We start from the raw sequence: 12,845 nt of genomic DNA, 5'->3' as shown, positions 1-12,845 counted from the left end.
TCACGTCCAACACATAATTCTCTCAAATTTCCTCCACCTCCAACTGGATCCCACCATCAAACACATCTTTCCCTCCCACCCACTTTCTGCTTTCCATGGGGATTGCTCCCTACGCGACTCCCTTGTCCATTCATCCCTCCCCACTGATCTCCCTCCTGGCACTTATCCTTGAAAGCGGAACAAGTGTTATACTTGCCCCTACACCACCTCCTTCACTACCATTCAGGGCTCCAAACAGTCCTTCCAGGTGAGGTGACACTTCACCCATGAGTCTGTTGGAATCATACTGTGTGGTACTCCCGGTGTGGCCACTTGTATATCGGTGAGATCTGATGTAGATTGGCAGACCACTTCTTGGAACACCACCTTATATTCCACTTGGGTAGCCTCCAACCTGATGGCATGAACATTGATTTCTCAAACTTCCAGTAATGTCTCCACACCCCCCACCCCCCTCTTCACCATTTCCCATCCCCTTGTCCCTCTGTCATGTTACCTCCTTGCCCGCCCATTGCCTCCCTCTGATGCTCTTCCCACCCCCTTTTCCTTTCTTCCATGAACTTCTGTCTTTTTCACGAATCAACTTCCTAGCTCTTTGTTTCATTCCTCCCCCTCCAAGTTTCACCTGCTGCCTGGCGTTTCTCTCCCCTCCCCCTATCTTTCAAATCTACTCCTCGGTTGTTCTCCCCAGTCCTGCTGAAGGGTTTCGGCCTGAAATATCGATGGTACTTTTTTCCGTAGATGCTGCCTGACCTGCTGAGTTCCTCCAGCATTTTGTGTGTGTTGCTTGGATTTCCAGCATCTGCAGATTTTTTCTTGTTTGCATCATTAATACTTGGATAGAAAGTCAATTTGTTTAACAGCCCAGAACAAGAGCCAAAAATGCTATCCAGCTTCTGATGAAAGTGCAATTCTTAGACAGAAAAAATGTATGAGGATTCATTATCTATGAAACTTCATACTGAGGCTGCAAAATAGCCATACTGGCCCTTAAAAAGAAGAAAATAATATCTCTGGATGACTTCATGCTCGAAGAGTCTCTCCACTTCTAAAACTGAATTCACTGAAACATTGTCCAGCTATAAATCCACCATGGCCGAAGATATCATAAGTGGTCCCCTTATAACTTTTTGTTCTGCATACTCCAAGACTGGGTTTGAGAAGATCTAAGTGTGAACACAAGGGACGATCCTGGAACAGCATAGTTGGTGAGTTGTTACTTGGGGAATGTGCTGCATTGCAATATGCAAAGAGGAAATTGGTAAGCTTCTGATTCAGTGCAGTTCTTTATTTAGACTCTGGACAAACCTTGCCGCCAGGCCATTTGTAGCTGGGTAGTATGATGCGGATGTAATATGTCACATTCCATTCATTTTCAGGAATGACTGAAACTGTGGCTCATTGTCACTTGCCAAATGTTCTGGAAAATTAGTCCTCGTGAAGAGGCTTCTCGACACATTAGTGTGCAAGATTGTAGTGGAGGCCACTGGGAATCCAGTGCTGTGTGTGTGGCCTCCTGTATATTGGTGAGACCTAATGCAGATTGGGAGACCATTTTGTCGAGCACCTTCAGTCCACTAAAAGCGGGATTTCTTAGTGTCCACATATTTCAGTTCTACTCCCCATTCCCTATGATAATATATCTGTCCACGACCTTCTCTACTGCCATGATGAGGCCACACTCAGGTTGGAGGAGCAAGACTTTATATTCTGTCTGGTAGGCTCCAACCTGATGGCACGAACATTGATTTCTCAAAATTCTGGTAATTGCCCCCTTCCTCTACCTCACCATTCCCAATTCCTGTTTCCCCCTCTCACCTCATCTTCTAACCGACCTATCACCTCCCTCAGGTGCTCCCCTCCCTTTCCTTTCTCCATGACCTCTGTCCTCTCTCTATCAGATTCCCCCTTCTCCAGCCCTCTACTCTTTCACCAACTTCCCAGCTCTTTACTTCACCCCCTCCCCCGGTTTCATCAATCACCTGCCACCTTGTACTTCTCCCCTCACCTCCTTAAGAAGGGTCTCGGCCCGAAACATCGTGTGTTTACTCTGCCATAGATGCTGCCTGGCCTGCTGAGCCCCTCCAGCATTTGTGTTGCTTTGGACTTCCAGCATCTGTGGATTTTCTTGTGGCTGCATCCAGAACTACCAAGAAATTTGTACACACGAATGGTCTGGCAAAATCCACACGGGTCCCTTGCCAGAGCAAGGCAGGCCCTTCCCAAGGATGGAGGGGCACTGCTCTCATTTATTTATTTATTGGGATACAGTGTGGAATAGGCCTTTTTGGCACTTCGAGCTGTGCTGCCCAGCAATCTCCCGATCTAATCCAAGCCCAATCACAGGACAATTTGCAATGACTAAATAATCTACTAACCAGTACACTGTTGGGATGTGTGAGGAAACCGCCGCACCCAGAGAAAACCCACGTGGTCACAGGAAGAACGTACAAACTCCTTATAGGCAATGAACCTGGGTCATCTGTACTGTAAAGCATTGTGTGAACCACTATAATACCGTGCTGCCCAAGATCTTTGGATGTACTGGCATCCCAAACAGCAAGCTGCTCGAACTGCTGATCTATCCCAGGCAAACAGACAAAGCTTCGAGCCAACAGTTTCATTTTGACCACATCTAGATGACTGGAACTTAGCTCCTCCAGCACCTCAGCTCTCAGATTAGATGATACGACGACTCTCAATCTCCACATAAGATGACGCCCATCAAAGTCTAGTTCATCCCAGTGGTGACAAAAATGGGGGAACTCTGATTTCAGCCATTATGGGTTGCCGTGTAGATCTGACACAGTGTGGGGTCTTTTCTGGTTTCACTTTGGATCATCTCTGCCCTAATATGGAGACTTTCAATTTGCATCAGGGAGAATACGTTGAAAGGTGTGTCTTTATTTCTCAATTATTCAGGCGTTTTCTTTTCCCAGAGTAAACAGAACAATCCATCAGCATTTCCATGATCAGCTGCCTTCTTGAATTCAATCTTGTAATTGCGTCCTCCAAGAAATAGAACCCATCTCTGCATTTGTGCTGCTGCTGTTGGTAGAACTTCTTCTGTGGATTGAAAATGGCCTCTAGTGTTTTACACCCCAAACCAGACTGAAGGCCTCTGTCAACCCGTGCATAATTTTCTCTATAGCGGTTAGGCAATGTGATGCAAAGTCCATGGTGCATTCACTTTCATCACTCATAACATGTGTCATGGCTGCACCTATACCATAAGGCAAGGTGTCACAGGCCAGTTTTACTGGGCGACGTGGATCATAACATGCGTGTACAGTGTCTGACATCACTATTTCCTTTAATTGGGTCTCAGCCCAAAACGTTGACTGTACTTTCTTTCCATAGATGCTACCTGGCCTGCTGAGTTCCTCCAGCATTTTGTGTGTGTTGCTTGGTCTGGTATATGTGAACCCCTGCCATAAAAGTAACAGAATTTTGTTCAGTCAGGTAGGTGTGTGTTTGGGCATTGCAATTTCTTCAATTCAGCCACATATGCTGAAATGGACTCCCCTTCCTTTTAATTCTGCTTATGAAACCTAAAGCGTTCTGCAATCAACAATGATTTTGGTTCTAACTCTTCCTGCACTACAATCACAATATCTGGAAAGCTAATTTTGGCTGGTTTGGTTGGAGCAGTTAAACTTCTAAGCAAACTAAATGCTTTTCCACCCACTGCACTCAGCAACACTGGAACTCATTTTTCAATTGTTATTTCATTTGCTTCAAAATACTGTTCAATTCATTCGGTATACATCATCCAGCATACATCTGTTGTGCAATCAAATACATCTATCTTTCTGATGTAGCCAGCCATTTCAGTTTTTCTAAATTTATTTTCCCTACTCTGTACTCAGTTTATGAACCTGTAGTTGTTAATTTGGTCTTTTTCTGCTTGCTTTTTAAAAAATTCAATCATCTCTTTCCCCATTCCAAAGAAAAATGTGCTGCACTTCAACAGGTAGGTCATCATCTCAGGTTCGTTTTAAGACTTCCTTGTTGCCACTGTTATGTTTTATAACTCCAGAAACTAATCAAAAGAAAAACACAGGAGCTGCCTACTTAATTTTCTTTCCCTTCTTTTAAGTGAGGGGCTTACTGGCATAGTGATTTAATGACACATGCTATTCACCTACTTTTACATATAACCCACAATGAATTGTAAATAAAGAATACTTAATCAAACAATACATTTACATGATTCTTCAATTATTACTGAAATATTAAATACTCCACTTTAGGGTCAGTCATAGAAACAGACTCTTCCGCCAGCATGCCCATGTTCAAGTTTATCATCAAAGTACATATATCTCATCAGATACAGCCCTGAGATTAATTTCATTTTCCTGCAGGCGTTCTCATCTATAGACTAGTAACTATAATAGGATCAAAGGTCAACTAGAATGCAGAAGACAACAAACTGACAACAAACATATATAAGTAAATAGCAATAAATAATGAGATAACAAAATAAAGAGTTCTTAAATTGAGATAACTGGTTGTTGGAATACCTCAATGGATGGGCAAATGAATGTAGTTATCCCCTTTTGTTCGAGAGCCTGATGATTCTGGGGTAGTAACTGTTCTTGAACCTGGTGGTGCGAGTCCCGTGGCTCTTGTACCTTCTATCTGATGGCAGCAGTGAGAAAAGAGCATGGCCTGGGTAATGTGCCAACCAATATTCCTGCCTGCCTTGCTCATTCAAGTACCTATCCAGTGCAACATTGTGTAAATTGCACTACTCAAGGAAGGCATTTCAGATTTGGTAGCTTGTCTGTGATACAAATATTGCGCTTGCTGATCAAGATCTGCAGGTGAGATAAAGCTTTCCTAAATTTATGTGAAAATACCACTCTGATCCATATAAATTTTAAACAAAGTTGCTCTCATTTGAGGATACAATGTCTAATTTTATACTAGTAAAGTTACAACACTTTTGGGAATAATGCTTTTGACAGAATAAGGGTACAATACAAATCAAAAACAAAAATGAAATCTTCGAAAGTAAGGAAAATTATGCATTTAATCAAATTATTGCATTCAATATATGCTTCGATATCAACTGAAGAGGAAGAATTAAGGCAGACACAAATTTATTCAGTAAAATCTTAGAACAACTTCTGACTGCAATTTTTAATTCTTATCACATTGATAAATCACAAGATATCTGAGGATTTAACTTGGTCCTAACATATCAATGCAGTTATAAAGAAAGCAAGACAGCAGCTATACTTCATTATGAGTTTGAAGAGATTTGGTATGTCAACAAATATACTCAAAAATTTCTATACATGTACCATGGAGAGCATTCTGACAGGCCGCATCACTATCTGGTATGGGGTGGGGCTACTGCACAGGACTGAAAGAAGCTGCAGAGGGTCGTAAATTTAGTCAGCTCCATCTTGGGTATTAACTTACAAAGTACCCAAGACACCTTCAAGAAGCAGTGCCTCAGAAAGGCATTATTAAGAACATCCAGCACCCAGGGCATGGCCTTTTCTCATTGTTACCATCAGGTAGGAGATACAGAAGCCTGAAGGCACACACACAGCGATTCAGGAACAGCTTCTTCTCCTCTGCCATCCGATTCCTAAATGGACATTGAACCCTTGGGCACTACCTCACTTTTTAAATCTATATTATTTCTGCTTTTTTTTTGCATGATTTTAATCTATTAACTATACATGTACTGTAATTTATTATTATTTTATTTTGTTTTTTTCTATATTACGTATTGTATTGAACTGCTGCTGCTAAGTTAACAAATTTCATAACCCGTGTCAGTGATAATAAATCTGATTGATTCTAAATGTTTCATATTTTTTAAAAAGATATAATGGATGTCAGATGACAAAATATTAGCTGGTTTATTGTTTAGCCATAGCTATTTTGAGACATTTGGCAATTATTAGCTTGAGAATTGCTTATGGTTGTAAAGCAGGCATCATAGAAGAATGGAAAAAGATTTGACTAATTGCTATGAGGAAATACCCATCTCAAGACATTTACAAATACTCAGGTGCCTCAAAAAAAATAGGATCAAACTGCTTCTCACTTTCTGTGAGAAATTACAAAGATAATGCTTTGGGGAAAGCTGACATGTCTGGTGGCTCGAAGTTTTGTCTGGAATTAATGGATTTATCTCATGGTGACCTGATCAATCTAGGTTCACTTGGTAGAGCTACCTCAGCTACATACAAATTGAACTTTGCAAACAGACAGGTATAAAAGACAAGTCACATCCTAAATTCACATAGACTCAAATAAAATTGCTAAGAATTAAATAAAGACACAAGAGGATTGGGAAAATAATGGTTGACTAGAAGCAATTAATACTAAGAACTATTCAGAAGCCAGAAAGAGGGATACAAGCAAGTGATTCTGCAGATGCTGCAAATCCAGAGTAACACATACACAAAATGCTGGAGGAACTCAGCAGGTCAGGCAGTGTCCAAGAAAATGAATAAAAGACTCGCTATTTTGGACCAAGACCCTTCGTCAGGACAACAATAAGGAAATACCAGAAAAGAGCTTACAGTTAGCTGAACGCTCTACTGCCAAAATGAATATGAAGGGAATATTAAAGACCATAAGAATACTTGTGAGGGGAGATGAACAGAAATATCAGACTCATATTGATCAAAATTCTGTGACAAGATCATGGCTAGCTGAACAAACAAACTCTGTCTGGCACAATGAGTGACAGGCTTAAATAACAACCTCCATTTAACAATTATCTGTCCCACTTTACTTCACAATTGTATCAGCAAATGCAATATGGCACCGAAATAAGGGGATATTATGGTGCAGATAAAATTACATTTTGAAGAGGTATTGAGACCAAGGGTTAACTAATCCCAAAGTCATGGTGAGAAGAAGTGGCATACCTTTGGACAAGGAGGAATTTAAATTGAAGGATAGCTTGAAATCAAAAAGAAGGCAGACTGGAAGTGATGTGGGCAGGTACAATATAAAGATTTTAGAGAGGGTAGGACAAGCAGCAGACATGTTTTGGAAAATAAAATAAATTTGGTGTCATATAGAGCATTACAATTGTGACAAAGGAGATTCTATTCAATTGTCAAGCTGTGATGAGAATTTGTAAAGCAAATAGAGATTGAAGAAGTGGCTGAAAGAGAAGCTGCATTAAGATGCATAAATAGTATAGAATAGAATAGTACAGCACAGTACAGGCCCTTCAGCTCACAATGTTGTGCCGACCCTTAAACCCTGCCTCCCATATAACCCCCACCTTAATTTCCTCCATATACCTGTCTAGTAGTCTCTTAAATTTCACTAGTGTATCTGCCTCCACCACTGACTCAGGCAGCGCATTCCATGCACCAACCACTCTCTGAGTAAAAAACCTTCCTCTAATATCCCCCTTGAACTTTCTTCCCCTTACCTTAAAGCCATGTCCTCTTATATTGAGCAGTGGTGCCCTGGGGAAGAGGCGCTGGCTATCCACTCTATCTATTCCTCTGATTATCTTGTACACCTCTATCATGTCTTCTCTCATCCTCCCTCTCTCCAAAGAGTAAAGCCCTAGCTTCCTTAATCTCTGATCATAATGCATACTCTCTAAACCAGAGGAAGGAAGGAATGTTTTCCAGGAGAAATAAAATACTGCACATACTGGAAAATGAAAAAAAAACAGCTGGAAAAAGTCCATGGGTGAAGAAGCAACAATCTGTGGAGGGACAGGGACAATTTACATTTTGGATTGTCACCCTACATGATGTTTTGGGTTTGGACCCTACATCAGGACAGAGCAGAGAAAAGGTAGCCAGTGTACAAAAGTGGGAAGTGGCAAGACAGACGCTGATAAGTGATTGGTGAAAACAGATAAAAAGTTAGACAGCTGGAATCACATGGGAAGGAGAGGGAGGAAGATTAAGGAGAAAGGTTGGTAGGAGATAGGTGGAACCAGTTAAGGGAGGGATGATGGGCAGATGGAACAAGATGGAAGTGTCAACTACGAACCAGAGTTTTAAAGGTAGGGGCAAAGAAACAAACATTAAATTTACAAATTAAACGTGTGGTTAGAAAAGCCATTCTTTGGAATAACATTTGGAGCACGAGGCACAGGCGTGAACACTTCAATTAATTACTTATCAGATATACCGTAAATTTTTTATTTAAAAAAGTAGTAAACAAAAAGACAAAATTCCTTCTGCAAAACATACAATTGCAGGAGGAACTCCAGCAGATCAAACAGCAGGAGGGATCTCCTCTATTTCCTGAACATCAACGCTCATCCCATCTCCCCACCGTTTTAATAGAGACAGGGTCCCTCTTGTTGTTACCGACAACCCCATGAGCCTCCACATCCAACACATAATTTTCCCTGACACCCGCCATCTCCAAAGGGATCCTACCACTGAACACATCTTGCTTCCATCCGCCAAAAGCGAAACCTCACGGTGGCCAAACATTTTAATTCCAATTCTCGTTCCCGCTCTGACACGTCAGTCCATGGTCTCTGCCATGATGGGGCCACCCTCAGGGTGATGGAGCCACCCTCAGGGTGATGGAGCCACCCTCAGGGTGATGGAGCAACACCTTAAATTCCGCCTGGGCAGCCTCCAGTCTGATGGCACAAATATCGATTTCTCCATCTGGTAAAAGAAATTCCCCCCCCCCCCCTTCCATCTATTCCACACTCTGGCCTCTTACCTCTTCTCACCTGCCTATCACCTCCCTCTGGGTCTCCTCCTCCTCTTTTTCCTGTTGTCCACTCTCCTCTCCTATCAGATTCCTTCCTCTCCAGATTTGTACCCCTCCCAGCCATCTGGCTTTACACATCACCTTCCAGCCTGTCCTGAATCCTTTCTCCCCACCCTCTTACTCTGGCATCTTCCCCCTTTCTTTCCAGTCCTGAAGAAGGGTCTTGCTCTGAAGCAATCGACTATTCGCTTCCATGGATGCTTCCTGACCTGCTGAGTTCCTCCAGCAGTTTGCCTGCATTGCAAGACAAAGTGCTGGGAATGTTAGTCACACAGCCCACATCACAGGACGAACATTATTATTCTGGGGAAGTAAACTGCAAACAATCTTAAATCATAAAATCATAAATATTGAAAGAAACATTTGAAAAACGAAATAAACTATCATGGTAGTTATTTGAAATGGAGGATTTTAGAATACATCTTTTCTAGACCTAGCTAGAACTATGCCCAAATTGTACAGCATTCAACATAACATTTGCCCACATCTTCCACCCAAACCTGACATAATTTTAACCTTCTTTGAAATAAAATATTTACACATAGTCCTTTTTCGAACCCACTATAAATCACTTTCAATAGGGAAAACAATGTGTTGTCAAGAATCTGCCAATTTTGTTCTATAAACAGTCACCAGTAAGCAAGAACGAGCAGAATATCTTCCAGCAGAGGGAGACAAAAAAATCCTGGTTTCTGATTGGGCTGCTCAACAGCTTCTCCGATGTTGGTGAAGTCTACTCCCGATTGTAGGTTTGAACTCATGCACGGCAGTGATTGGTATCATTACGTCTGTATCGGATTGAAGTGAACCATATTCAGTGTTTGCATATTTGTAATCCGGTACTGCAACAGTAACCAAGAGTCCAAGAAAGAGAAGCCACCTTTCACTTCGAGGAGGCTTCGAGTGTAAAATTGACGACAGTCCTCTGCATCTGGCACAGCCAGAAATTAAACAGAAAACAGTTGAAGTACAGCGTTTATTGAGATTGCTTGGCGCCGAGACAACTGAAGATTGTTTTTGGAGGGGGGCCTGATCAGATAAATTGCAATCCTAGCGCGAGAAAACAGCTGAAAGTCAACGCGCGAGACTTGAAAAAAAACACACAATACTACACGGAAGTCTTTGCAAGGGAGCTAGTACCAGAATTGAGACGTGATAGAAACAGTAACATGATTCGAATAAACCAAACACTGTTTAACATCAGGGTAAAAGCTGTAGCAATGTATTTGCATGGGAATAATTACGTTCATTTACAGAAATAGGCTGTATCCCCACAAAGGGCAACGACTTAGTTCAAATTTAATGCAACCAAAAATATCCGAGTTGAAGTGCAGCTCCTCTTCTCATTTTATGGTTAACTGTCTCCGTCTTGAGGATTTTGGAATGAATTCCGCAAATATATTCCAACGTCCCTCATCTTTTTAAATTTCCCTCTAACGCACGACAACCTTCTGGAAAAGGGCGACTGATGTTAATACCCAAAATACTGAGTCAACCGAAGCTTTGTGGAGACCAAATGGAAATACTGTACCCTGCACCTGGAAACAAAGCAGGTGTCCAATGTTGACAAGCCCATACTATTTCAAGACCAAGTCATGTTGCATTGTCCCGTGTTCTGTCGAACGACAGTTGGAACCGGACAATAAGAGCTGTTTACATATGGTTTCTACTTCTGAAACTCGTATGCCTCGAAAATTCAGTCTAAATTAGTATCGATTTTATTGTTTACCTCTGGTAGTCGAGACACACAATCATGACAACTAAAACAAACCCCAGTTAGTCTTTATGATATAATTGCATCCAGTTAGTCCTTGAATGCTATTACAGTATCGGCTCCTAGAAACTTGTTTTCATTTGATCGGATGCCAATCGGCATACATCAAAGAATGAGCACATCTTGCATTAACGCGTTTATGTTCCGAAATTGCCTGCACTTGGAAACACACTGGAAAATCTTTCTTACTCACATATCGCCTCAACTTCTTTTCTGGCGGGGATTTTCTTAACCAGCCGCAGCAAACCACTTCTCCGCTCATCTTGGCCAGTAGCTATAGCGCAAGGACGGTGCACTCACATTCAGGGAGACGTTGACAGCCTTCCCCTCAGATCGCAAGCTGTCCAGTGAAATAGCAGGTAAACACTCCGTCAAACGCCACGGAAGGCAACCCCGAGACTCCCTCGCTCCAGATGCCGGGCTCATGTAGGAAGTAGTGAGCAGGGCGATTGTTTCGGGTTGAGCCACGCCCCCGCCCATCCCGCTCTTAAAGGCGAACTCCACTTTCTGTGTTTGGCACGGAAAAATGCACCATCAACTGTTAGCGAAATATTCGTTTTCTTGGAATAAAATCATTGAACATGACAGCCTTGTATATCTCAAATAGAGAAATAGCAGAGAGCGATTGCCACCGCAGTGTCTGGGCTTCAAGCCAGTGGAGTTAGTCTGCTGTTTTAAGTAATTTAAAGCACAGATCCCATTGACAGCTCAAACAAACAGACGCGGAGGTTGTCAAACCAGAATTATTGGTCAATAACGCACAACTGACCAAATCAGTCTACGTACAACACATGAAAATTTGACGGTTTATATGTCCTAGCAATTCCCAATTTAGACAGTACACAGAATTTTATTTTTAAACTCTTATTTCCCTTCTCTGGCTCAGACTAACCTTTAAGAGGCGTAGTTAACCGAGTTGTGTTGGGATACAGAATTATGCTTGTAAACAAACATTACTGTGATATTCTTGTTCCATTTTCTGATTAGGTCGAAAGACCCCACATTTCTGCGGAACATTTTCCCAAATGGTTTCCGCAGCCAGATCCAGTCATTTTGCAGAAAATGGATTAGCAAGTTTTTTTTGAAAGCAGATAATCTTTAAACAAAATTCCTCATTCTGAAGTTTACAGCAGTGTCTATTTTGAGATGTTGCTGATTCTCACCAGCGGCTCTCTGCTACCACCCTAGTGACCAATTAACACGAGCTGGAACAGATTAAATTCGGTTTGGTGGTTATTCAACACGAGAACAGTTGTTATCCGCAGCCACGCACATTCTTTGCAGGAGTTATTGAAAAGCAAATTGGTATCTCAGCCATTTCCTTGTACGGAGACTTGGAGCAGTGGGAGCGGCTTTCAAGTCACATTTGCAACGTGCATACTTCTTGTCATCGCGATCTTTATGGCTACCCAGAATATCTGTATTCGGTGAGCTCACTAAAAGCGCCACTTTCAATCCAGTTACTGGGCATTTTAGAAATTGTGCTTCAGGAATTATCACCTGGTAAATCCCGGAGCAGAATTTCCACCCTCACGTAAACGGCAATTACACTACCTAATTTAGTTTGGGGTTCATTTTGCAAAAAGCTTCAGCGCTTATACAATAACATGCGAAAAATTACACTGGACAACATTTTTTCTGAAGTGTTGCTTCCTCTGAATGTTTGTTTTATAGTAGACCACTTGAAGCTGAACACAGATAGGTTTTCAGTCTACTTGTGTCACGTAGGAATTTGGAGAAACAAGAAATTAACTTTTATTGAATATAATGCCTTTAATTGCATAAGTGTTGACGCTTTGTAATAGTTCAACTAAGCTAAAATATTTTGTTGATTATTTTCGTTTCTACTGTGTTTGAGGCTTCTTGCTTAAGAGTCCAACAATAATTGGCCAGCATTGATAGATTCCAGTCGCCCTAATACCATTACTCCATAACTGCATTATCATGGTGCAATCCTTCTCTGCCAGTCCCTAGATTTACGGGGAAGTCTAGATGGGGATGCAGAAAATGAATCTTTAGTGACATGTTGCTCTTTATTGTTTTATATGCTTAAAGCATGTTGTCAACCAGCCGCACGCAGTTGTTCTGTAGTTGCCAAGCACATTTTCAACAACATCCTTGAAAATCCATGCGATTTTCAGCGGTTCCACTAGAAGTTCCTCGAATTGCCCGTCATTGGTGACCTGTCTGATTTGTGGACCAGCAAAAAATGCCTTCCTTAATCTTAGCATCTGTTATTATGGCTTGAATTTTGAATTGAAATAACAAATATAGGCACTTTAAAAAAAATGGTGGGTGTTAGGGAGATTTCCTGGTGATTTTCATGATCAGC

The 12,845-nt window shown here is 41.6% G+C and overlaps 1 protein-coding gene across 3 annotated transcripts in view; it reads right to left on the bottom strand.

Annotated features, from left to right (window-relative positions):
* Nucleotides 1–11,832, bottom strand: part of gab2 (GRB2-associated binding protein 2) — a 293,558-nt gene extending 281,726 nt beyond the window's left edge. For 2 of the 3 annotated variants that reach the window (XM_073043461.1, XM_073043462.1), the window contains exon 1: nucleotides 10,814–11,832. In XM_073043461.1, coding sequence (XP_072899562.1) covers nucleotides 10,814–10,993 — 180 coding nt within the window. In that variant the 5' untranslated portion in view covers nucleotides 10,994–11,832. Of the gene's footprint in view, nucleotides 1–10,706 lie in introns of all 3 variants that reach the window. The other variant, XM_073043463.1, reaches the window with a different exon arrangement.
* Between the last annotated feature and the right edge of the window lie 1,013 nt (nucleotides 11,833–12,845).

This window comes from Hemitrygon akajei, chromosome 4, assembly GCF_048418815.1.
Source record: "Hemitrygon akajei chromosome 4, sHemAka1.3, whole genome shotgun sequence".
Lineage (NCBI taxonomy): Eukaryota > Metazoa > Chordata > Chondrichthyes > Myliobatiformes > Dasyatidae > Hemitrygon > Hemitrygon akajei.
Note: the sequence above shows the minus strand (reverse complement) of the source record. Positions and strands in the feature narration are given on the sequence as shown.